This window comes from Globicephala melas, chromosome 17 (genome assembly GCF_963455315.2).
Source record: "Globicephala melas chromosome 17, mGloMel1.2, whole genome shotgun sequence".
NCBI lineage: Eukaryota > Metazoa > Chordata > Mammalia > Artiodactyla > Delphinidae > Globicephala > Globicephala melas.
Window position 1 is genome coordinate 37,802,565 of NC_083330.1, and position 26,232 is coordinate 37,828,796.

Genomic DNA, 26,232 nt, shown 5'->3' on the forward strand with positions numbered 1-26,232 from the left:
GCACCTCTCTCTCTCGCTTCCGCGCTCCGGGACGCCGGCGCCGATCGCGCGGGCGCGCGCCGCGTTGCCGTGGAAACGCCGGGGCCGCCGCGGCGGCGCGTGGGGCGGGCTCTCGGGCTCTCGCGACCCCGCGCACGCCCGGGCGTTTCGGAACCCCTGTCTTTGGGCCGCAGCCCCGGGTCTCCGACCGTGCGCGAGGGAAGATGTTGAGGCGCAGCTTGGAAAACCGGTAACAGCCCCGGGGCCGCAGCTGCCCAGGGCCGCCACACGCGAGGGCTCGGGTGGGGGAGTGGAGCCTTCCTCCGTGGGCCTCCGCGCCGAGCTCCGGCGCGGGGCCGGGGGCTGGACAGTAGCCGCCGCGCTCTGGGGCCTACCTCCCCGGTGGCCGGCCCTCACGCTCCCCAGGCGCCGGCCCCCGCACTGCCGCGGGCGGTGCAGACGCCGGGTGGCAGCCGGGCGCCCGGGCAGCATGGCGCGGAGCTGCCCCGGGAGCCGCCACCCCGCAGTGGCGCCGCCGGCCGGAGCCAGGCCTCTTCGTGCGCCTGCACTGTGGGATGTGGAGGCCAGGCCCCGAATGGGGACCTAGAGGAGGATCGGCCTTGGGAGATGGTGGGATCTTTGAAGGTTTGCGCCGTCGAAGCTGCAGAATACCCCGGGAATGTTGGGATAATCAAATTAACGTGAAGATGAAGCCATCTCATCTCAAATGAGAATGATTTGCTTTTTGTGTCACCTTTTTCTCTAGGGATGCTCAAACCAGACAACTGCAAGATGCTGTCACAAACGTGGAGAAGCACTTTGGAGAGCTGTGCCAAATCTTTGCTGCTTATGTGCGGAAAACTGCCAGACTGCGAGACAAAGCAGACCTCCTGGTGAATGAAATCAACGTGTATGCCTCTACAGAGACCCCGAAGTTAAAGCAGGGCCTGAAAACCTTTGCTGATGAGTTTGCCAAACTTCAGGATTATCGACAAGCAGAGGTATGGAGTGAAGTCACACCGTGATGTTATGAATGAGCCCTGACATAGTGGACGGAGGAGCTCTGAAGACTTGTAATCTACCTAACTGCAGTGGCGAACACACTCTTGATAAACGTACCTTTTCATGTCGGTAACATTGTGTAAGTCTATTAAAGGGACGCTTCCTGTGATTTTACCGTTTTCAAACTAAACTCTAGGGTGTCTTGAAGTACTGAATTTCCCCAAATTACTTGCCAACTTTTGGCCATGGGGTGGCTATTTGCAGGGCGTAGTAAACATAGTACCCCAGGACAAGAAAAGGAGCATGATTTGTGTCTTGTGTGCAGGTAGGTATATTTTAAAGTATATATGGAGATGGAAGATGTTGGAAGTGGTAATGTGAGTGAATAAGTAGTAAATGAACAAAAGATTTTTGTTGCTGCTTCCATGCTCTGGAAAGTTGACCAATGTTTCATTGAAAGGCGGTGGGGGGGGCGGAGGGGGAGTACAGTATTATTAATTCTAGTCACCATGGTATTATGCATACAAACCGGTAGTGAAATTTTGTGGAGTTTTTTGTTTTTTTTGTGGGTTTGTTTGGGTTTTTTTGCTTTGAGGTGGGGGGAGGGAAGAAGGTGGTGTTGTAATTGTTTAAATTGTTAAAGCCCATTTACTTTAATACCTCATCAGTACTTTCACTTATATTTACTTCAGGATTCAAGATACAGGTCAGAAATTTTCACTTTAACTTTTAACTTGTCAGAAGTTGCCCAATTAGAGCTGCATTGCTTCTTTCGTACTTTTCTCATCAGTGCTTTTCTTCCTTTTTAAAAGCCTAAAACAGAAATTTCAATTATCAAAAAAACCTCAGAATCAAAAAGAAGATAATGATCTTTGAACCTATAACTGCTAATCATACAGAAATTTGAGTAGTAATTACTTTTGGGGCTACTTTGGGGGAAAATGTTTCGTTCTTGTCATATGATATTTATTCTGTAATAAGCAACTCTCAGTTATGTGTAACTGGGAACTTAATGTTTCAAAAGTAGTTTATACTCACAGATAATACTAGAACCCTACGTTAGCCAATAATTTCAGTGCCCCTTTCTAGACAACCTTTATGCTATTTACCAAATAGCAAACTGAATTGATTTACATTTGTTTTTTTTATTTCACTTGCTTACCAAATGGTGGAGGTGCTAAAGAACAATGAACAAAAGGTAGGCTACAAAAAGGAGAACAGAAAAAAAGACTTGGCTAATCTTTACACTGAATAATCAGTGTATGGATTATTTGAAATGGAATAAATAATCCTGAGTATTCATGGATTTGATTTTAGGATTCCTAATATTTAAATGCTCAATGAGAACTTGATCTTCTCCATTTTCCTAAAATTTTTTAAGTGAAACATTCATATACATTCTGTTTATAGAAACTAAACAAAAATGAATATGAAGTGATATACACTCACTGATTATATAAACCTGTATCATCAAAAGAAAAGCCTTTTTCCTGCTACAAAAGTAATACATGTTCATTTTAAACAATTAAATACATGTCATCTTGTATTAGCTATCCTGAAAAAGAAAATTTTAATGTCCAGGAGTTATTTTTCTTATGCTATAGTTATATACTTGCCTTAAAAAAAAATCTGTTTCTTTAGTGCCTTCCACTAGTGCTATTAGTAAAAGGAGAAATTACTCAAAATCTGATAAATATTGTAATGTTTAAGAAAAACTGTTTAATTTTAAATAAAAGAGAGATCCACCATACAGTATAACAGCTCAGAAACACTATCTTGTTCTCTAAGTGGTCTGTAGGCTTTTTTGCTTTTGGGGATTGTGTTGTTTTAAATGTTGCCAATATGCTATATTTTTCAGCTTTGATTTTCTTATCTGGAAGGTTGGGCTTTTACATTTCGGATATAATGTATGTAAAGTATCCATCCAAGTATTAAACACACTGAAAGTGGTAGCTGCAATAAAACTTGAGGTGTCTTAAAACTTACCAAAAGCTTTTATTGCTACTGCACAGCTTAACAGTTTTTAATGTATTTGAGTTTAGGTTCTGAGTCTTATCAATTTCTGGTGGTTATTCTTTTATTTATAAAGGTAACTGACATTTTAATTTTAAAAATTTCAAATATTAATCGGTGTAGTAATTATGTTCAGGTTTGACAGCACACGTTTTATTTCAGAATTTAAATTTTGATATGTCTATGTTTCTTTTCAGTTATATTTTATAATAATTTTCAATAGGTTGAAAGACTTGAAGCCAAAGTAGTTGAACCTTTGAAAGCTTATGGAACCATTGTAAAAATGAAACGAGTAAGTAAATTCATTTTTTCTACTATTATTAGGTATTCTGGCAAAACATATGAGGTTTCCAATAACTGTCCTTTTAATAAAAGGTACAGAGTAGTGTTTAGTCATTCTTTTTACACACTCTGAAGCATTCTTAGAACTTTGAGAATAAGGAAGTATTTTTATATACTACTGTAGCAGTTTTGTTTATTATGGAAACTTTAAAATATTTAATATTTATATTCATGAAGAACATGTGGACAGAAATTATTTTACTAAATGAATTTGTTTATATTTTTGTTTTAAAGCAGGCGATAACATGTAAACTAAAAATGAATGTGACAGAGTTTTTTTTAAATTTTTTTGAGGTATAATTGACATATATTAGTTTCAAGTGTACAACATAACGATTTGATGTTTGTGTATAATATGAAATGGCCACAGTAAGTTTAGTTAACATCTGTCATGATACATAGTTACAAATTTTTTTTTCTTGTGATGAGAACTTTTAAGATCTAGTCTCCTAGCAACTTTCAAAATGCAGTACAGTATTATTAATTCTAGTCACCAGGGTATACATTACATTCCCAAAGTTCTATTTTTTAAATCAACTTTATTGAGGTATAATTTACATGCAGTAAAATGCTCTTGTTTTAAATGTACACTGAGTTTTAATAAGTGTGTATACATCTGTAACTACCACCACAATCAAAATTTTATGTGTGTGTATATACATATATATAAATATATATATAGTTTTGCATTGAAATTGTGTCATTATTTGAGAGGATATTAAACTACACACATGCACACAGTCTCACACAAAAAGACACACACTGATTATGCAATAGTAATAATTCCTGTGGTAGTGATGCCTGGATCAAATAGGGAGTGTTCTTCCCTTCTTAAAACAGAGAAGTGTATATTTTACTACTTAAATAAGAGATTTTTATTAACAAAAAAAAAAATGCCTGTTTGCAGGATGACCTCAAAGCAACATTAACAGCAAGGAATCGAGAAGCTAAACAGTTAACTCAGTTAGAAAGAACACGTCAGAGAAACCCATCTGATCGACATGTTATTGTATCCTTTGAATTTGGGTCTTTAAAAAGATATTTTGTAAGGTATGCAGTACAGAAGTAAATATATATGGAAATTATGCATTTCTACTTTAAATGTGCAAAGAATATGAATGTAAAGTTTGAAAAGAAACACATGCATTTACAAATTCTCACTATGGAAATTAGCTAATTTTAAAGAGAATACACAACTTAATTCAGTCTTATGTTGTTTTCCACAAGATATTCAAAATATAAAACACTCATAAGTGTAGATGTTTTTATGAAGAATACAAAATTCTAAGATTTTTTACATAAATGATGACTAAATATTAATTATAAACTTAAAGATCTATCATTAATCTTAATATATCAATGCCTTCTCAGGCCTGCATTTGAGAAAAGGAAGGAACAATAATTTTTTTCCTGGTAAAATTCCCTTCATCTTAAAAAACAACAGCTATGTGAAACCACAATTATGACTTCCAGCCAAAGACCCTCAGGAGATTCAAGAGTATAATTGAGGTCCACAGCTGGACACAGATCTAAATAGGAGTGTCTACTGTAACAAGGTTCTTCTGTTCAGAATGATTATTTGTTAAACTAGAATGTGCCTTGTTCAAAACTAAACAGGGACTTCCCTGGTGGTGCAGTGGTTAAGAATCCACCTGCCAGTGCATGGGACACGGGTTCGATCCCTGGTGAGGGAAGATCCCACATGCTGCGGAGCAACTAAGCCCGTGCACCACAACTACTGAGCCTGCGCTATAGAGCCCATGAGCCACAACTACTGAAGCCCGCGCACCTAGAGCCCATGTTCTGCAACAAGAGAAGCCACTGCAATGAGAAGCTGGTGCACCACAAGGAAGAGTAGCCCCTGCTCACCGTAACTAGAGAAAGCCCACATGCAGCAACGAAGACCCAATGCAGCCATAAATAAATAAATAAATAGTTAGATAAATAAATTAACTAAATAAAGAAAATAGCATCTGGCTAATTGCCAGCAACTGGGATAGGTGCAGTTGTATATAAAGTACTAACTTATCCCGCTGCCTCTTTTTCCCATTCCTTGTGTCTCCTCCCTACTTCCTTAAGGTTTTTTACAGCCCACCTTTGCCAGAAACCACATGAGGATTGACTCTTTGGGGACATTTGAGGTTCCAGAACACCTCCATTTCTGAGGGGAATCCCTTGATTAGTGATTTTGGACTGCACCAACAGCCTGGTCCTCCTTCCTTTGGACCAAAGATACATACGCCCAACCTTGTAATAAAAATGGGCAGCCACATGTCTGGGATCTACAAACTGGAGATTATAGAGTCTGGGTTTCAAGCAAGTCAGACAAACTACAGTATGCTGGAAAATCTGACTGACAACTATGGACTAAGGCAGAGACTAGGGAATATCACCAGTTTTTAAGAATCAAGCCAGAGGTCAAAATTTTGCTGCTTTGTTCGGAGGAGGGGAGAGTACATAAGGGCAGAAAAAATGTCACATCTGGAATCTTGAGGAGGTGGTTAAGATTGATTCAGGGGTATTGCTGTGGACACTCGATGTGGAAATAAATGTCTTCCTAAGACAGACGCCTCTGACTTTGGTACTTTGCTGTAAACACTGCTGTGGAGGAGGCTGTCTTATACCATAGACAGAGCAGGTCAGGAGTTCACACAGGGGGAGATAAAGCAGCAACTGAATAGATTATGGCTGTAGATGAATTGCCACACTCAGTGGGAAAGGTATAGGACTCCAGTGGATTTTGACAACCTGAAACCAGAAAATAAAGGACAGTCTACATGTAAATGCATCCACTATAAATACACAGATATTCTATCATAGCATCATAGAATATTTACCAGGATAGACCCTTAAAATTCATCTGATCTTCAAAAGAAGTACACTAAAGTTCAGTATATAAAATAAAAGAGTAGTTCTGGTATAAGAGGATGGGGTAAAGAAGAATCCCAGTGTTCTGCCTGGGCCCCCTAAGGCCCCTGGTGGCTTCTGAAAAAGCTTCTTGCAACAGAAAAACACCAATCTGGCTCACTCTTTTATAAGCCATTTTGCACTCATGACTAATTTCATTAAATATACTGATATCCTTATTCATAAAGTATCACAGTATTTTAATCAAAAGTATCCCCTACCCAAATTGGTATGTTATAGGATTTTGAAGAATTTTCAACAAAAGGAAGAAACAGAAATCTGTATCCACTTTGCTAAAAATAGCTGTGCGAATTTGGGCACGTGGCTATGCCTGAGTAAAAGGATTTGAGACTAGGAAATGAATCATGGTTGCTGGAGTGTGGTGGAAGGTGGCTTCTGCTTCCCTGCTCTTTGCTAATTTAGCCAACTCTACCTACCCTTCCAGATTTTAAAATGAAACTGTCAATAAACGGGGAGGGAAAAGACGTTAAGTCAAAAGTAAGTAGTCACGGTAAAGAATTTCACAAGTCACATGTACTGAACAGTATTAGAAAAATAGTCTGCTTGAATATTCTCATTAGTAAAAGGTTAACATGCATCATAACTGTTAGAAATTTTTTCGTAATAAATCCTGTGATAGTTATATTTTTAAAAATCTGAAAATCAGTAATAAAGAGAATTGTTTTTGATTACTGGTTATGATTAAAAGCATAAAAGTTTGCATGGATTTAAAGAAAACTTTATACCCTATATAGCAAATATACACACACAGAGATATATATAAATAAGTTTTAAATGCTTAGTTTCTTGAAATTGTATATCTGAATTAACCTAGTTGTAAGTATATAATCAATATAAAGTTATGATTAATGTATAATCTAATTGCAAGAAGATATAATTCTATAATAGCATATGATTTTAATTTATTGGAAGAAATTGTTCTATTTGAAATGTATTTTTTTCCTTTATGAAAAATTTCAGTCACAGGTGGGTAATAAAGTGATGTGTGAAGAGATGGACCCCTATAGTAAACCTTTTTACTTATTTCAATTTATACATTTTCTTGAAAAAGAAAGCAAAGGCTTAAATGTCATAATATTATGTTTCACAAAACTTTGATTCACAACTGCAAATTTTTCCTATGGAGTAAATATTAAAATGATGATATGTGATACTTTTGAGTAAACATAATACTAACATAGGAAACAACATTATTAGAAAGAGTTTAATCAGAAAATTGGGCCATGTTTTTAAAAATATGTTATTGTTTAACAAAAAATTTTAAATATTTTGAGGCAAACTGTTGTCCTTAAAGGAAGAGATGATTTTTTTAAAGAGAAATACATGATTAGATTGGAAATGTTCTGCACTTTACAGCACTGTAGCCACTAGCTATATGTATGGCTATTGAGCTCTTGAAATGGCAACTAGAGAAACCAGTTTTTTAATTTACATTTGATTTTAATTAATTTAAATGTAAATAGCTACATGTTGCTAGTGGCCACCGTATTGATTGTACAACATGGATCTAGATAGTATGAGTACTTTGAAGGAAAGTATTAGATTTTCCATCTAATTTATTAGTTGCTGGTATATATTTTTTGTAATAAGCATTAACTAAGTAATAGTGTAATATTGTTAGCTTATAAGAAGAATATACAAATAGAAAATCCATGCTGAAATAAATATTTGTAGTGTATATCCTACTCTACCTGATTAGGATATTACAGAAGTAGAAACATTTCATGCATTTGGAGAACTAGAAGATTGAAAATACTTACGTATTTGGGGGGAGAAAGGGTTAAAGGGGAGAGAGATAGTGAGGAGAAAAGGAGAGTATGATAAATGGCAGAGACAGTGAAATATGTGAAAGCAGTAGAAAATATAGAAAATTGTTTTACAGTAAATCATCCAAGGGTGATATAGAAATAAAATGATTTTGTATGCAGAAAGGGAAGGAATTTTTGTTTTCTTTTGTTTGAGATCATGAATCATGTCACCTGAAAGATTTAAAGTTCTTTACTCTGCATGTGCTTATCGTATAGATCGTTTTACTTTATGTGGTAAAATATACTTTGAATGATTGACGCTGTTATGGCAAAAAGCCAGTACCATAGTGGTAGCGTTTACAAAAAGACTGAGTCGAATGGATTCTGACGTGAGTTTTTCCTGTACTTTGGCGGGGACACTTTTGTAGGCAGAAACTGAATTACAAAGGGCCACAATGGATGCTGCTCGAACAAGTCGCCATCTGGAGGAGACTATTGACAGCTTTGAAAAGCAGAAAATAAAGGATATAAAGGTAACAAAGTAACTGTTAAGGTTCAAAATATGTTTTCTAACCTTATTTTTTATTTAAATTTATGACAAATTTAAAGTACTGATTTTTTTAGTCCATAAATAGTCTGTGTGAAAAAGATGTAAACAGAAACATATCTAATATTATTTTCTTATGGAAACAATGGTATTTAAAGGGGCTCCATTCCCAACCAAAGGCCAGATATTCAAATGTTATTACAAATAGTGTTAATCACAGAAAAATGACATTTATTATGTTTTTATGTATCAGGTACGGCTCCAGGCACTTTACATAAATTATCTTTTAATCTTTACAGCAACCCCATGAAAGTGAGGTGGTGTTATCATATATTATGTAAAAAAAAAAAAATTAAGCAGAGATATAAAGTAACCTTTCTGAAGTATCATAGCCAAAAGTCTGAACCATAAACCAATTATGTATTTTAAAAATCTGTGCTTTCCATTATGATACACTATCACTAATTTTTATAGCTTATAGGTTTCTAATACCTACGTATTATCAAATAATTAAGAGTAGCTAACCACATAAACTTGCATCCACCATGGTATGGTGTCACAAGAATTGACTTATTATAACACATCAGTAGACATTCAGGATCATGGACTTGAGAAGGTCTTCAGTGACTTTCTCATAGGCATCTTGGAAAGATTCGGAGGATTACTTATGATCACGTTATGGCCTTTAAAACAAGTCATCTAAGGATGCCTTTTGGCTCACTGCAAATTTTCCTGGAACAGCTTTTAAAGAAGAGTATTTTTTGTCATTTTAATAACTTATTAACAAAGAAAATATCCTGCCTTCAAAAGTTACGTTCTTATCAATAAAATAGGCATTATCTGCCACTTAATTGAATCATTTCTCTCTCCAGTCCATGAAACAACATTCATTTGCCCTTTTATTTTTTTTAAATTTCCTATCATAGTTTCATAGGATTTCAGAACTTTGATTTTTCTGATAGCCAGGCTCAAACGTCTCTACTTTGGTCCTGAAGATTAAAAAAAAAAAAAAAAAAAATTAAGCCTTTCCATTCACTCTGCACTCTGCTGTGTAGATTGCTACTCAGGAAGAGCACCTCAGGAGCTGCCCTGAGACAAACCCTTTTACCGACATAGAAGAGTGTGGGCAGGGCATTACATTTTACAACTGCTGACATCCTCTCTCAAATTGAGGGAGAAGGGAAGGACGATTAAAATAATTGGCTTTAATCTGAAAAATGAGATTGGAGACTTGTGAGGTATGTCTGATTCATTGCCACCTAAGTAAGGGCTTCTTTAGTGACTTGGGAGCCTGATTCCTCACTTTACCACTGTTCTTCATGCCTAAAAACTTCTCTTTTACACATGGCAATCTGCGTCTCTGATCTTTAGGCTCACTTCAGTGTTCCATCTGCATGCTGGCCAACTCTACAGGTGATTTTAATCCCATGAGCATCACCAGTTACAAAACGGGCAGAGACAGTGAGTGCAGAATTCCCAATTACAATTCCTACGACCTGGGATTTCCTGAAGCAGTAGGACATGGAGTAAGGGACTGCACAGTGGATGGTGCACAGAGAAGAAAAGGGCTTCCAAGCTTCTCTCTTGGCCTGCTATATCATGACCCTGGAAGAGGGAAGTCTTGTGGTGGTCACAAAAAAAGAAGACAGGAAAAAACCTACTTTTTTAAAAATGGAGAGAGAATTCATATACCGTACAATTCTCCAATTTAAAATGTACAGCTCAGTGGTTTTTAGTGTGTACAGATATGTACAACCATCATCACTCAATTTTAGAACATTTTTATCATCTCAAAGTGAGGCCTAGTACACTTTAACTTTTACCTTCCTGCTCCCCCAGCCCTCACCCCCAGCCTAAGCAACCATCACTAATCTCATGTCTCTTTGGATTTGGCTATTCTGAACATACATTTCATATGAATGGAATCATAAAATACATGGCTTTCGTAACTGGCTTCTTTCACTTAGCATGCTTTCAGGGTTTAGCCATAGTGTAGTATGTATCAGTATCTCATTCCTTTTTATGGTGGAATAATATTCCATTGTATGGATATTAAGCACATTATGTTTATCTTTTCATCAGTTGATGGACTTTCGGATTGTTTCTACCTTTTGGCTATTATGATTAATGATATAAACATTCATGGACAAGTTTTTGTATAGACATATTTTCATTTCTCTTGGACATTTCAGTTCAGTTCAACCATATAACCTGTTGAATGGCTGGTTCATATGGTAACTCTGTCTTTAATTATGTGAGAAACTGCCGGACTGTTTTCCAAAGTGGCTGTGCCATTGTATTTTCCCACCAGTAGTATATGAGGGTTCCAATTTCTCTGCATCCTCACCAATACTTGTTGTTCATCAGACTTTTTCATTATAGCCGTCCTAGTGGGTGTAGAGTGGTACCTTATTGTGGTTTTGATTTGCATTTTCCTGCTGATGCTTATGGCCATTTGTGTATCTTTTTTGAAAAAAGTGTCTATTCAGATCTTTTAATTGGGTTATCTCTTTTTATTGCATTTTAAGAGTTCTTTATATATTCTGGATACAGATCCCTTATCAGATATGTTTTGCAGTTATTTTCTTCCATTCTGTGAGTTCTTTTCACTATCTTGATGGTGTCCCTTGAAGCACAAAGCTTTTTAATTTTGATGAAGTCCAGTTTATCTTTTTCTTTTGTTGATTGTGCTTTTAGTGTCATATCTAAGGATCCATTGCCAAATCTGAGATTATAAAGATTTATCCCTGTTTTCTTCTAACACGTTTATAGTTTTCATTGTTAAGTCTTTTATGCAATTTTTGTGTATCATGTGAACTGAAGGTGTTAAACCCCATTCTTTTGCATGTGACTGACTATCCAGTTGTTCCAGCACCATTTATTGAAGAGACTGTTCTTTTCTCATTGAAGTCTAGGCACTCTTGTTGAAAATCAGTTGATGTGGTTTTGTTTCTGAACTCCCATTCTTATTGATCTATGTCTATCCTTACGCCAGTAGCACACTGTCCTGATTAATTAACAGTGCTTTGTAGTAACTTTTAAAATCAGGGTGTGTGAGTTCTATTTTGTTCCTTTTTAAGATTGTTTTCGCTATTCTGGATCTGTTGTAATTCGGTATGACTTTTTGAATCAGCTTGTCAGTTTCTACAAGTCAGCTGGGATGCTGACAGGGATTGCATCAAATCTGTAGGTCAATTTGAGGAGTACTGCCATCTTAAGATTAATTCTTCCAATCCATGAACGTGGGCTGGTTTTCCATTTATTTGAATCATCCTTAATTTCTTTTAACAATGTTTATAAGTTTCAAAGTGTAGGTTTTGTGCTTTTCTTTAACTTTTTCCAAAGTATTTTATGATTATTGATGCTACTGTAAATGGAATTTTGTTTACTTGATTTCATTTCAGTTCATTGCAAGTGCACAGAAATACCGTTGATTTTTGTGCATTGATCTTATATCTTGCAACCTTGCAAAACTCATTTATTAGGTCTGATAGTTTTTTGCAGATTCCTCAAGATTTTCTACGTACAAGATCATGTCATCTGTGAAAGTGTACACTTTTAATACAGGCCCCCATGACTCTAGCAAACTCCCAGAAATATGAGTTCCAGAGATTAATACCAGAGTCTGTTAAGGTTATGAATCTCTGTTCTGTATGTCTTTCCTCCTTACTGTCAAATTGTTCCTTTTCCAAGTTAGGCCTCATTTGAGATGTTTTATGATAAAGAGGGATGCACAGATCCTGTACCCAAAAGCCTCGAAAATCAATCAGAAGGGTTACTTTACCACTCCCTTATTTCTAACAAAAACAATATTCAGATATTGCCATGTTGATTTTACCATGTCTGACAAACACCTCTGTTTGTGAGATAAATTCTTGGAAAAGTCAAAACTGTTGATCCCGCTCATGTTTTGGGAGAATCAGACACAAAACATTTTTTTTTTTAAAGAACATTCTTATTGTACCTGTTATCAGGCTACTGCTTCAGATGGAGGCAGAGCTTCTGGGTCTTTCTTTAACCTCCCTGGGGGTAGAAATGATTGGCAGTAGTGAGCACTGCTCATAACTGTATTAACTGTGTTTGAGGTGGGGTTTAATTGACAAGTCCATCTGAATTTTAGCAGCAGTGTTAATTAGTAAGGTAGCACAATTTTTAGGAAAAGACTTTTGATAGGAACCTTGCAAAGGATCTGTCTTTCTGGGAAAAGCTGGTATGAACTTAGTTGTATAGAATGTGGAAGAAAAGTCACAATCCTATTTGTTTCCCATGTAATGGAAAAAGTCATCAGTTATATGGTGTCAAGGGAATTTCTGACCTATGAAAACGATCTTGACCAGGGGTCACTCCTGGAACAGATAGGGACAGGAATTCAGTACTGGTAAAGTCGCTGACGTGAGCAAGAAATAGCTTCAAAACTTAATTTTTAGTAACTTTATTTTTCTTATAAATAAATATGAAATCACCATGACTTTTTTTCATAAAATTGAGAAAAATGTAATAATTCCACTGCTCAGAAATAAGCCGTTTCAGTTTATATCCTTCCAGACTTTCTTTCTATGAAATATACTCAAGAAATATACTAATAAGAATAATAACAACAAATATTTCTTAGACATTAACTATGTCACACATTCTAAGCATTTTATATGGATTAACTCATTTCCTCCTCACAGTGTCCTATGAGAAAGGTAATATTATTACCACTATACAGTTTTATTTAAATGGGGCCACACTATATGTAGCATCTTTTTAAAATTTAATGTATCATGGATATATTTGTGCTGAGGAAACAAAGATCCATATTGTCCATAATGGCACCATCATATGGTATTTTGCTATATGGATATATCAGTTTATTTAAACAGCCCTCATTGATGGACATCTAGATTATTTTTGCAATTACAGATCTCATTGCATCATTAAACATCAGCCTTTTTTCTGGTCCAGTTATTCTCTTGGGATAAATTACTAGAAGTGGCATTCTCATTCAAAAGAGCATACACACTTTCAATTTGGATAGCTGTTTTTAACTTCTGTCCACAAAGCTTTAACTAGTTAACATTTCTGCAGAACCTTACATGAGCACACCAATGTAACAATGACGAGTAGTAGTATTTTTAATAATAAAATAATCTAATAGGTGAAAAATCAGTATCATCTTAATTTGCTACAGTTACTACTGTTGAGGCAGAGTATTTTTTCATATATTTAATGACACATTTTTCTTTAGTAAATTACTCACATTTGACCTTAGCCTATATTTTTATTGAGTGTTGGCATTTTTCTTATTAATTTGTAAAAATTCTTTATATTGAGAATATTAACCCATTATATTAAAGAGAAGATCTGTTGCAAATATATTTTCCCATTTTGTTGCTTATGGTATGTTTTTACCACCTTAAAGTCTTATTTTTGCTGCCAGATCTATTGATCTTCTCCTTTTTGATTTCTGCCTTGGTGTCATGCTTAGAAAGGAGTTTTCATCCCCAAGATTATATAATTATTTGCTCATATTTTCTAGTATTTGTATGATTTTTTAATATTTTAAATATTTTATTTTATGCAGTTGTATTTTGCCTATGGTATGAGGTAGATGTCTAACTTTATTATTCTCAAATGGATAGAAAATTCTCCTGACATCATTTATTAAATAGCCTCTACTCCGGAGAGCTGTCATTTCCCATTTGCCAAAATTATTAACAAGACCTTTTATGACTTTTTTGTTAAATATCCTGCTTTCTAATTAAACCAGATGGAGGCTTTAATGTTATGATAAGGAACATTTTCTAATTTAGCTGGTTTACTCCTTGGACAATAAAAACAGCACACTTGTGCTGAGCACTTACTCTAAGCCAGTTACCATACTGTACCTTTTCCTGGATTACATTTAATCCTTAAGGCAAAACCTAAGATGTTGAAATTAAGGAGAAAAGAACAAAGTGTTTAATATTACACAGCTGATTTGTTTCCGTCTTGATTTGAACCCAGGTTTATCTTAATCCAGAGCCCCTATTTTAAACTACTAGGCTACCTGCTTTGCAGAATACTTGCCAATGGGTAGAGAATTTCATATTAGCTCCCCCACCACCCCCACCAATAAAAATTAAGTACGTACCCAAATGGCCTTCTAGTCACACAAAATAAAATTGAAAATGAGGAAAAAAAAGTAATGTGTGAATGCCTCTGTCCCTGACCATACTGACCCATTCCAGATTAGCAGATTACATGAGATCATTGAAAGCTATGTTTATTTGAGGAAAATTTTTTCTAAATATGAATGGATCTTTCAAAGTTCCACCACCTTTCTGGTGACTCACTGAAATTATTTTATTTTTAACACACAGTGTTTTTATGTTCTTTCTTATACCAGTTGTCATCTGATTCTTCCTTGCTATTATCCTCCTCCTTTCTGCCCATTTTCCCATGTTTCATGAAATTCTATCAATAGCTAGAAAGAAAAAGTATAACTGGTAGTTTTTCCTCCTTACTATACTCAGGGATATAACTGTCCTCTCTGATAATCTTAAGGCTTCATGGTTCTTGGGTCAAAAATTCCAAGTCTGGAATACTGCCTTAGCAATGCCACTGATTCTCCATCACTGTTTTTGACAGAAGAGTTAACAGGGCCATTCCCACCTTAAATAGATATATAGTATATGTTCTGTCAAGAAGTAAAAGGTCAAACCATAAAGGATTAAACCAAAGTATCACAAAACTTGAGTGATTTTTCACTCATTGTTCCAAGTAGTAAATAATAGCCATTTACTAATTAAAGCTACTTCTTAAAATGTTTTCTATCACTAAGTGAAATTAAATTTTGAGACTGCAAAATACTAACAGACTCAATGTTGAGCTCTGTCTTTTCAAATGAGAGTGTAATAGATTCTTTTATCAGAGGATATGGATAAACCAAAATAATGTATCATTCTTCAGTGACAGACATATCAACATATTTTCAGGGCTTACTTATGAGCTAAGGGGAATATAACTCCTATAAAATGCTATTATTAAGAAATTGTTAGTTCAGAGATGACATCACATTCAGAGATTTTGGCATCAGGGATTTAATAACTATATTCAAATATTCAAAAAATATTTTAAATTATTTTGAATTTTTTCCATATTCCTCAGTTACCACAGTGGAATAGACTTGAATTAAGCCTAAACCTACAGATTTAGGTGTAATAAGGCTGTAAATGTTTGGATTTCATTAGTTATTAAATAGTGTGCCAGTCTCTTAAAGATTTAGAATGTTCATTTGTAGAACTATTTAAAAATAGGAGTAATACCCAATTTACTTGAGCGATTTAAGCTTAACCCCTTACTTTCTAGCTAGTCAACTATCTTAGGAAGACTGACAAGAGAAGTACCAGCCCTAGTCAAAAGCCATTCTACCTCTAAGGTATTCCTATCTGGAGATTCTTGGTGTGGAATCCAAAGTTGCACCTTGGCATAATGCTGTTTATTAGTCAGTTGCCAGTCCAGTATACCAGAGCACTTTGTGACCTATATGAAGTGACAGTAAAGGTCATTGTCAGTTATAGTTATAAGTCATTTATCCCAGAGCCCAATCTTTGTATTTAGCCCTACATATGTGCTTGGCAGCTCAGAAGGGTTACTTTCAACTACAGATCTATTTCCACTGAGTAGCAATCAGAAGCCTGTTAGTTCTCCCTTAAATATTTTTCTAATCCTTAAGAATGGAGATGGAGAGGGGGAAAAAAAAATCACAGGACACTAAGGGATATCTGTATGGCTACTTTGCAAGGTGCAGGACCACTCCTATCTGGGTGGTTAACACAGGAGAACAGAAATGAAGGAAAATGAGTATTTGACTATTGCCTTCTAGCCTAACCCATCTCATCTATATTGCCCCTGAAAGGACAATGCTTGAGTATTTTCTATCCTATTCTTATTCTGCCCACTTCTCTTTACATTAATGCTCTGATTTTTTATTTTGATAAGGGATAAGATAACAAAAGGATAGATCCTATTTTATTGAAAACTTGTCTGGCTTGTATACTTTCCCTACCCACCGATTATCTCACCTCTGCTTAGATCAACATGCACATCTTTATTCATTTCTCTTTGCTCATGACCTTCCCTACTGTAAGTTGTCATCATCATGCTCATAGAGTTTACCTGTAGTTTATTTTTAAAGGAAATGATTGATTCCAGCGAGAACAGCACAGTACAATGAGTAAGAGTAAGAGCTATAACTTTGAAGAGTCAGATCTAAGTCTTAACATTATAGCTGTGAGCAACACTGGACAAGTCATATATTTGTAAACTGGAAAGCTCTATGCAAATGTACAGTGCTATTATCAGTAGTAGGAATATCATTATTACCAAGTAATCCCTTTGTGGTTAGAGAATACAAGTATCATATAAATATGATGGGATAGAATTCTTGCCTAAAAAACATTCTTTTAAACATCAGTTGGAGTTGCTAACAAAAAACAGCTTCAGTACTAAACTGCTTTAGCTAATACTTACAGGCACTGAGCAACAGAGTACATAATGACATACATTTTAGTCAAATCTTTTTTAAAATCATAAATATCTAATAGAAGAACTGACTAAAAAAGGGAAGTAAATAATAAGATAGGAAATATTTTGTGTAATTTGAAAGTTTTGCTGCAGAAGGGCTTTGCAACTATTTTTATTCCAGTTATCTTTTGTACTTCATCTGCCCTGTGGAAAAACAGACACCTCTGTATCTCATAAAATGCCAAGACTATATAGTAAGGAATAAATTTACTAAATTCATGAAGCAGTTTATATGATTGTTTAAATTCAAATCCTTGTGTTTTTAGACTATATTTTCAGAATTTATCACTATCGAAATGTTATTTCATGGCAAAGCTTTAGAGGTCTACACTGCTGCCTACCAAAATATACAAAAGATTGATGAAGAAGAAGATTTAGAGGTAAGACTACGTCCATCTAAGCTCAGTTCTTCTATTGATATGGAAATGTTTAAAAGAAAGCATTAGTTTGGGTAAAAATATCTTAAATTAGAACACTACATGGTTTAGATGTTATTGTATGCAGTTCCAAATAGCTGAACCTGTATGACTTTCTATTTATTTCTATTTATTTTTTAACTGTTCAAATTAACCATGGTAGAGTTCCAAGGATTAATATCTAGTAAAACATAGAAATAAAGCCATTACATGAAATAATGTATCATTTTGACTAGTGATATGTCACTTACATGTGCTAAAAATAGCATTTATTGATTTGAGCTAACATTTGAGTGTTTATGTCACAACACCCAAAGCTTTACAGGCATTTTCTCACTCACTCCTTTGATGTAGGTACTGTTATCATTCTCGTTTTACAAATAAAGAAACAGGTGTAGAGGTTTTAAGTAACTTAACTTGCCCTTGGCCACTTAGCTAGTAAATAGCAGAATCTGGCTTCTAACTAGTTTTGTGGGACTTAATCAGTAAGCTATGAAATAAATGTAGGTTTGCTTTGTACTGATAGTTAAATGCAAATAAATCTTACTGGCCAGCTAACATTAGAGCAATTAAATATCAAAGCCTGGTTTCAACCAGCTCACCTGTAGAGTTAATGTCCTACAATCTTACCTTCCAAAAGGGGAAAAAAAGGCAAAGTATTTTTGCTGAAATAGATAAAATATTCGAGATATACTCTGTCTACAGTAGAAGTGAAAAAGGCCACGTACTCTCAAGATATAACCAGAATTTTGTATTAATAAGTGATAGAATTTGAGAGTGTCTGTCATTTCATAATTTTGAAGATTCCATTTTTTTTTTAACTGAAGTATCTATAAAGAGATCCCCTGGGCCTTCACTTTCCACTACTCTGCTGGTTCCAAGAAACTTGAATTCAGTAAAACCAGATTATAGCTTGGCCAAAATGAAGAAAAGTACGTGTTTTAGTATGTGTATATACATTTTCCAGTGCCAAAATCTGCTCTCAGTTTTACCTCAGTTAAGCATACATGATCATATTTCTATTACTGTTTGTTAATAGATGGCTTCTTAAGTGTCTATTCCCTCCAAATACTAAAGCTAAGGTTTCTAAATTTTTACTCCTTTTTATATCCTATTTTTTTAAAAAAATAGATCAAGCTTTTATCTGTAATTTGTAAAAGTAGCAAATGTTTATATAGTGATTACTTTGAACCAGCTACTGATCGATGCATTTTCATTGTATTATTTTAACGCTACCATCAACTTTAATAAAAGTATTATCTTTACTTCTGTGGATGAGAAAACTGAGGCATGGTGAGGTTAAGGAACCTCCCAGAGGATCCCATAGCTAGTAAGTAACAAAGCTGGGAACCAAACCCAGAAGTTTGACTATAGACATTGTGTTTTTATCCTATCTATACTGCCAGAAGCGTTCTTGATGAGTGACATGAACCATTTCCTACAAGAAACAACACTATATTGAGTGGCAGGTTCAAAATTGATCCCTCGCTTTTCCTACAAGACTTAAGTTTCCTTTACAAGTATTTTCATTCTCCTTTTTCTAATACGCTTGACCCAATACACTTGTCACTAAAGTCACTAAAAGTTCCTTCAAGCCCTTTGGACCCCAAGATTTTCCTTCTCATTCCAGAGGTCCTAGATATCTTTTTTGTCACACCACTTCCTTTACCACTTCTCTTACCACTGTTCTTCATCAGCTAGCTAGCTAGGTTGTAGGATTCATTAAAAAAAATTCAAGATCTCAGGGCTGTGTGGTAGATGTGTTTTTGAGTATGAACTTCCCCATTTTTTCTATTGGGGCAGTATTGAGCAAGTTAACTTTTTCATGCTTCAGCTTCCTCATCTGTAAAATGGAGATACTTATAGTGCTTACCTCATAAAAAGTACATTTATTGAGCACCTGTTATATGCCAGACACCATTCTAAGTGCCAAGGATTTAGCATTATAAGAATTGGTCCAAGTTGTCAAAAAAGCAGAAACTTAAAAGGAGTTCAGACATTTAAAAAATATACTGTGTGACTATTTACGTTTTATAATGTGAAGAAGAAAAAAATATACAAAGAAAAAATAAAGAAAAAATATAGTGTGCTGCAAGTGTATGTGATGGAGGATTCTAAATAGTCTAGAGAAAGAATGATTTCTTAATCAGAAGTTTGAGGGATAAGTAGGATACGTGGCAACAGCTTTCAGGCAGAGAGCTCAGATAGGTATACAAAGGTCCTGAGATGTCATGAACTATAGGCCTAAGCTATCACTACAATGCCATACAGAAACTGTGGAAAGGAGAAGAGAGCAGTCTGGGGAAAGTTGTGTGGGACAAGTCGAAGTAAAATTACATCAAACAGCTACCAAGATGAGGAAGGACCCTTTAAATACAAGTTTCTTGGAAACAAGTAGAGAAAATATGCAGAGAGGAACAGAGAAATAATTTGCTGTTCTTCTTAGATAGCAGTCCTGACTTACTCAGGCAGCAGCTAATTATTTGAATCTAGTTATCAGAAACCATCTTACCTGATTTGTTCTTCACATAAAAAGTATTGTCAGGCCCATATTCCCCTTCAAAAGATCACCTCTGTACATTCAGTTCAGAGCATATTTCAGATCTTGAGACTCACTCCTAGAAGAGATCTTGGACCATATTGGAAAATGCATTATTGCCAATAAATTAATATTCCTGTAAATCTGTTGTTTTGCAGTAGGAGACTAATATTCAACTGGTTTAGACTTTTACCCCAAAGGTTGTAAATTATCTTCCACTTCCCACTTTTATCTTTGCTAGAAAAGCTTAAAAAGGAATGTCATTCTAACAAAAATATATTTCTTCCAAATACCAGTGGATTGAGTCGTCCAGTTTTGATATCATACCAGGATGCCAGGTTCCATGTCTGGCACCAAAATATAATTGGGTCCTCAGTAAACTGTTCAATAACCTAATTATTAGCATGCCTGAATTGCCCTTAAACCAAGTCATACCTCTTGCATCTTGCGTTAAGTTTCATCCCTTGATTCCTTTTGTGTCCTGCACTTCTTTAAGGTTTAAAGAAATGTGTAGAGACATCCCCTAGTTTGGGTCGTTTTTTCTCAAAACACCCAGATTAAGTTCATGTTAACATCATTCATTTACCAGGCTACTGTCTTAAGCTGGAAGGAACTGCAAAGATAAAACAAGGCTTCTTGCTCTAGAGGAACTTAAAACTAGTTGTAGAAACAGACATGTAATTACAAAACAGTGAGATAAAAGCTGTACTGAGGGTATAAACAATAGGAGCTACTGACTAGAGAACAGGGGAGAGCAGAAAAAAGATGGCATTTGACTTGGCTCCTGAAGGATGAGTAAGTGCGCTGAAATTCCAGGCTGAGGAACCAGCACTGCAAAGTCACAGTAGTATTACATGTTCTGCATATAGGTATATATGCTAAAAGTGAAGTATAATGGGTAGGTGTGGGTGATTGTAAGCCTTGAATGTCACCTAAGGCATTTAGACTCTCAATAGTCAGGAGCCAAAGTTTTCTAGTCAGAGAAAGTTGTCAAAAAAGGTAACGTGGGCTAAGGGAAACCCTTTAAAAATATTTCAGGTATATGCAGTAGAAAAAGGGATGTGAAGAAATAGAGCAGCTAGCACATGCAGAGTTTCGTGATGGCATGCATGGAAAAGAAGTTTCAGGACAAGGTCAGCTGAAGACAAAAAGACAACTTTGGTAACTGACAGCAAGACCAATTTCAGTGGAAGGGGAAAGCCTAACTGTAGTTTGTTGACAAATGAAGTAGAATGTTTGAGAAGATTTTTAAAAAGTAAAGTTATACCTTGAAGTAATTTTTTTTTTAACGGATCTCGTTTGTGGGGGAGGAAAACTGGAGAGAGCTTTTGTTTGTTGAAGTTTCGCTAAAGGGAAAATGCACCTTGGAGAGAATCAGAATGACATTTGCTTTAAAAAAGGAAAAGGGGGCTTCCCTGGTGGCGCAGTGGTTGAGAGTTCACCTGCCAATGCAGGGGACGCGGGTCCATGCCCTGGTCCGGGAAGATCCCACATGCTGCGGAGCGGCTGGGCCCGTGAGCAATGGCCGCTGAGCCTGCGCATCCAGAGCCTGTGCTCCGCAACGGGAGAGGCCACAACAGTGAGAGGCCCGTGTACCACAAAAAAAAAAAAAAAAAAAAAAAAAAAGGAAAAGGATAGGGTGAAGAGTTGAGGAAAAAAAGAGGGAATATGAAGAAATTCCCATCTGACAGACTTGCCTTCTTTGTTACAGAAATGGTGGAAAAGCTACAGGTAGGGAAGCTTAAGACCACAGTAAGATTTGGAACTACTGCCAAGCAATGGCATTCCAGATCCTAGTGAGATTGGAATCCATAAATTAGAGTGGCTCCATTTACTCTTATGTGATGTACTATGAAAGCCATCAGTGAATTTAAACTGATAAAGAGTTGAGGATAAGCAGAACAGAAAGAATCAAAGTTGTGACTTAGTCTTCCCACTGGCTTGCATACTCTTTGAATGTAGGAACTTTCCATGTTTCACCAGCAAAAGCTCTTAAGTGATTGTTTCAGGGCCCGTCATCATCTTAGGTGGTTCAATAGAATTTTTTAGCTTACATCTTTCCAACTTAAAATATTTATTTTATTTTTTTGATTTTTGTTTTAAATTTACAATAAATAAACTTTGTCCCCAGTGTGGGGAGGGGAGTTGCTTAAAAAAATTCTAAGCTAAGGGGGAACTTAACATGATAAACTAAAGGGAACTTAACATGATTTTCTAGATTTCCATTGTTTAGTATCACTTTATAATGTTTTATCATTGCAACAGGTTTTCCGAAATTCTCTGTATCCACCAGATTATTCATCCCGTTTAGATATCGTAAGAGCAAATTCAAAGTCACCTCTTCAGAGATCACTGTCAGCTAAGTGCGTATCTGGAACAGGACAGGTGAGCTAGAAACCATAATTTAAAGGAATGTGAGCTACTGCCTTTGGAATTGTTCAGTACTAAAAATGTTTCCCTTAAGTCACAGGACTTCGAATAACTTACCCTCTCTTACCCTCTTATGTAAAATAACATAAGACTGCACTAGGTTCGGCTCTTAATTCTTTTATCATCTGTAAGATATTACTCTCTGAAGCAGAACACTTGGGAGCAGAGGTGGAAGGGACAGGAAAATGCTGATCTACATTTGTTCTCTGGTATAGCAGGAAGAGCACAGATTCTGAAATCAAACTATTTAGGATTTAAATCCCACTATCACAGCTTACTGGAAATGATACCTAAAAAGGGCTTTTGTTGAACATTATCATAGATCCAGAAGCACATATCTTTAGGGTAAAGAATCAATTTTCTTTTCTTCTATATCCAGAAAGCCTGAAGTACCTGGTATCTAGAACAGGGAGGGGTCAACCACCTTTTTCTCTAAAGGGCCACACAGAAAATAGCAGGTTTTGTGGGCCATATGGTCTCTGCCCCAACCAAGAGCAGCCATAAACAATACATGAACAAATCAGTAGTTGTAATAAAACTTTATTTACAGAAACGCCACAAACTGGGCTATAGCTTGCCAACTCCTGATTTAGAAAGCTATGGCCTTTTTCATATCTAGCCTTCAGAATTCAAAATTTAGCAAAATATTTTCAAAATATAACTTTCAGGTAAGTGTGACCCAGTACCTTCTGTTTACATTTGATTCTCCTCTAAGCATTTATTTACTGCTTTTTATTTATGCATCTCTCCCCTTAATCAAATTATATTTTTATTATTCCAGTACTAAGTGCCTTGCACATAAATTCCATAAATCTAGTATTATAGTACTAGTATTATAGTACTATAGTATTATAGTATGCAGAGTTTTGACCTTTTAGAGCTAATAATATCACCTAAGTTAGCCAAGATCTGTGTAGCACTTTAGAATACATAATCCCAGGGTTTCGCAACCTCAGCACTATTAACTTTGAGCCAGATAATTTGGAGGGGGGGGAGGGAGGCAGGGGTACTGTCCTGTGCATTGTACAGATGTTGAGCAGCATCCTTAGCCTCTACCCACAAGATGCCAGTAACACACCAACACACACCCCAGTTTTGACAATCAACAGTGTCTCCAGACATTGCCAGATGTCCCCTGGGTATAATCACCCTCAGAAAAGTTTGAAGCAGGATGATCCAAGTGGCAACAGTCAGGACTTAAAGCCAAGTAGTGAATTCAGATTCTCAACTCGTTACATTTAAATCACACTATTTTTAAAGTTTAATATTTCAGTTGCCTAGTTGAAATATCCTTGTGTTTTTGCCATCCCTTTAATGAGTTTCATTCAGATACCTGTTTTTGTGACCTAAGAACTGTTTAACTTAAAATATTTTTTGACATTTATAATATACAGAGACTATACTTTTCTCTGAAAGTCGGTTATTGAAGTACTGGTACCCAACTGGAATCAAATGGCTAATTTCACATTTTTCTTCAAAAAATAATATGAATGAAAAAATTTTGCATCTGTTTTCAAACCTTAAGATACAATAATTCATAGGGAATTTTCATTACTAAAAATTACTACTTATGGACATTTTTCTGAAATATTTGTTCTACGTGTACTTCTCTATCAGGGCGTATTAAAAAGATACCAAGGGCTTCCCTGGTGGCGCAGTGGTTGAGAGTCCGCCTGCCGATGCAGGGGACACAGGTATGTGCCCCGGTCCGGGAAGATCCCACATGCCGCGGAACGGCTGGGCCCGTGAGCCATGGCCGCTGAGCCTGCGCGTCCGGAGCCTGTGCTCTGCAACGGGAGAGGCCTCAACAGTGAGAGGCCCGCGTACCGCAAAAAAAAAAAAAAAAAAAGATACCAAGCATGTAAACATATTTTTTAGTTAGTATTATTTAAAATGTTTTAACTTTTAACAGGTATCCACCTGTCGACTAAGAAAGGATCAACAAATAGAAGATGATGAAGAGGATGAAGACTTAGATGTTACAGAAGAAGAAAATTAAATTTCTTAAGTAAACTTTGCATTTCCATTTTCATCTTAAATGACTTGGAATCCAGAATGACTAAAACTGTAAAACTTTATACTGGCTTGAAATGAAATGAAATCCTACTGGAAATGGAGAAATTATTAAAGGAAATTTATGCTGACCAAAAATAAAGTTTTAAAAAATATTACACACCAGTCATTTCAACATTCTGTCTAGCAGCATGTGATCTTTTTGTATAAGTTCCATTTTTTAAAAAAGATTATGTATTTCAGAAGTATTTCATATTAATGCATTATACCTAGTTGAGGTTACACTAGTTAAATAGATAACAACAACAACAAAAAAATCTAACAATTCCACTTGCTTCCTTTAGGTTAAGACACCATGCTTTCAATACCAGAAAAGGGTCCTAGATAGTCATTCTGATGAAATACAAATTCTGTTCCATAAAGCTTTAATCAAAAAGCCAAGTTTTCTTTTTTTACTTTTTTTTCACTTCTACTACAACCTGAAGTTTCATCATTCAATATATAAATTTACTTTTCAACGAGAGTATTATAGTCACTCTTAACAATAATAGGACACTAGGATATTGGTGTTTTACAACTATACATAAAGCATAAATTTTAGCTTTAGAAAGCTACATTCAGCTTGATTCTGGTTTTAAAACGAAGCCACTGTCATACTAAAGTGCTATATATGGCACTACATCTTTTGCAAAGCTATGATTTGGTGGAATGTTGCCCTAAAAAACATCATGGAAAACCATAAATCAGTAAAAATTCTGTAAAACTTTTACCAAATTACCATCTAATCAATAAAAGAATGTACAGTCACTCTTGTTCCTGAAAATATAAAACAATTTAATCAGAGCCTTTCAGTATGTCTGATGCTTTTCTTCTTTGGATGGGGAATTGTACTTGTTATTTCATAGATCCCAGTCAGGCATATAAAAATTAGGAAATGATCATTTGGGATTACCACAAAAGGATAACAGAAAAATAAAACTTTCCAGAAAGCTTTTTTGACTTTGTTATTCATGGTTCTGTTCTTAACAAAGCACTGCTTCATGAAAATAGCCCTAAGTGATAAATTTACTTAGTTTTTAAGTAAAATATTCAAAACATTTTAAAATCCTAAATAATTTGATATTCTTAAAAAACTGAGGATATCATTGCATTTTTATTTTCTCAGTATTTAATCTTGGTATTTGTAGCTGGGAGAAAAAAAACACAGATCTAGTATTGCTCTTGCTGCTTATGATAGCAATTCACTTCTCTTGAGCATCAGTTGCCCTATTTATAAAGTTAAAATAGTGCCTGATATATAAAGCAATCAGCAAATAATTCTGATATAAAATGTATGCTTTGGCTACTTCAAAAAAAATATTCTAAGGACAAAAGGAATATACAAAATACTTTCGATGTAAAATTAAATTTTAGACCAGACATAGGTTGGCAAACTCCTTAAAGGGTTACACAGTAAAGATTTTTACAATTTGTGAGCTGAGACAAAATCAAGGCTATTACATAGGTACTTATGTAACCCTATTTAAAAATGTAAAAGCCTCTTTTAGCTTCCTTATAAAAAGACAGGCTATAGGCTTCCATTTCTTATCTCCAAAATAGGTTTATTAGGGTTATTGGAACTAAATGATATAGTTAATTCACATGTAATTAAAGATCATAAATACACAGTATCTATTACAGCTCAGTAAATATTAGCTTACATTTAATACAAAGATGGAGGTGATA

The 26,232-nt window shown here is 35.6% G+C and overlaps 1 protein-coding gene across 7 annotated transcripts; it reads left to right on the top strand.

Annotated features, from left to right (window-relative positions):
- The first annotated feature begins 79 nt into the window (after window positions 1-79).
- On the top strand, window positions 80-25,471 carry CIBAR1 (CBY1 interacting BAR domain containing 1). Of its 7 annotated transcripts, XM_060287395.2 has the most exons (10): window positions 80-229; window positions 746-980; window positions 2,156-2,179; window positions 3,218-3,286; window positions 4,244-4,345; window positions 8,441-8,545; window positions 17,376-17,489; window positions 22,330-22,449; window positions 24,112-24,188; window positions 24,407-25,471. In XM_060287395.2, exons 1-9 carry the CDS (start codon window positions 204-206, stop codon window positions 24,157-24,159), a joined length of 843 nt encoding a protein of 280 aa, XP_060143378.1. In that variant the 5' UTR covers window positions 80-203; the 3' UTR covers window positions 24,160-24,188; window positions 24,407-25,471. The 7 variants fall into 7 exon arrangements, with proteins under 7 accessions (XP_060143378.1, XP_060143379.1, XP_060143376.1 ...); XM_060287396.2 differs by lacking the exon at window positions 24,112-24,188 and having other exon boundaries at window positions 22,330-22,427; window positions 24,407-25,470; XM_060287393.2 differs by lacking the exon at window positions 24,112-24,188 and having other exon boundaries at window positions 24,407-25,462.
- Window positions 25,472-26,232: the final 761 nt, after the last annotated feature.

Coding starts and splice junctions, on each gene's coding strand:
- CIBAR1 (XM_060287393.2), top strand. CDS start 204: ATGTTGAGGCGCAGCTTGGAAAACCG. Junction 981..2,155: donor AGGATTATCGACAAGCAGAG/GTATGGAGTGAA, acceptor CAAATGGTGGAG/GTGCTAAAGAACAATGAACA. Junction 17,490..22,329: donor ATGAAGAAGAAGATTTAGAG/GTAAGACTACGT, acceptor TCATTGCAACAG/GTTTTCCGAAATTCTCTGTA.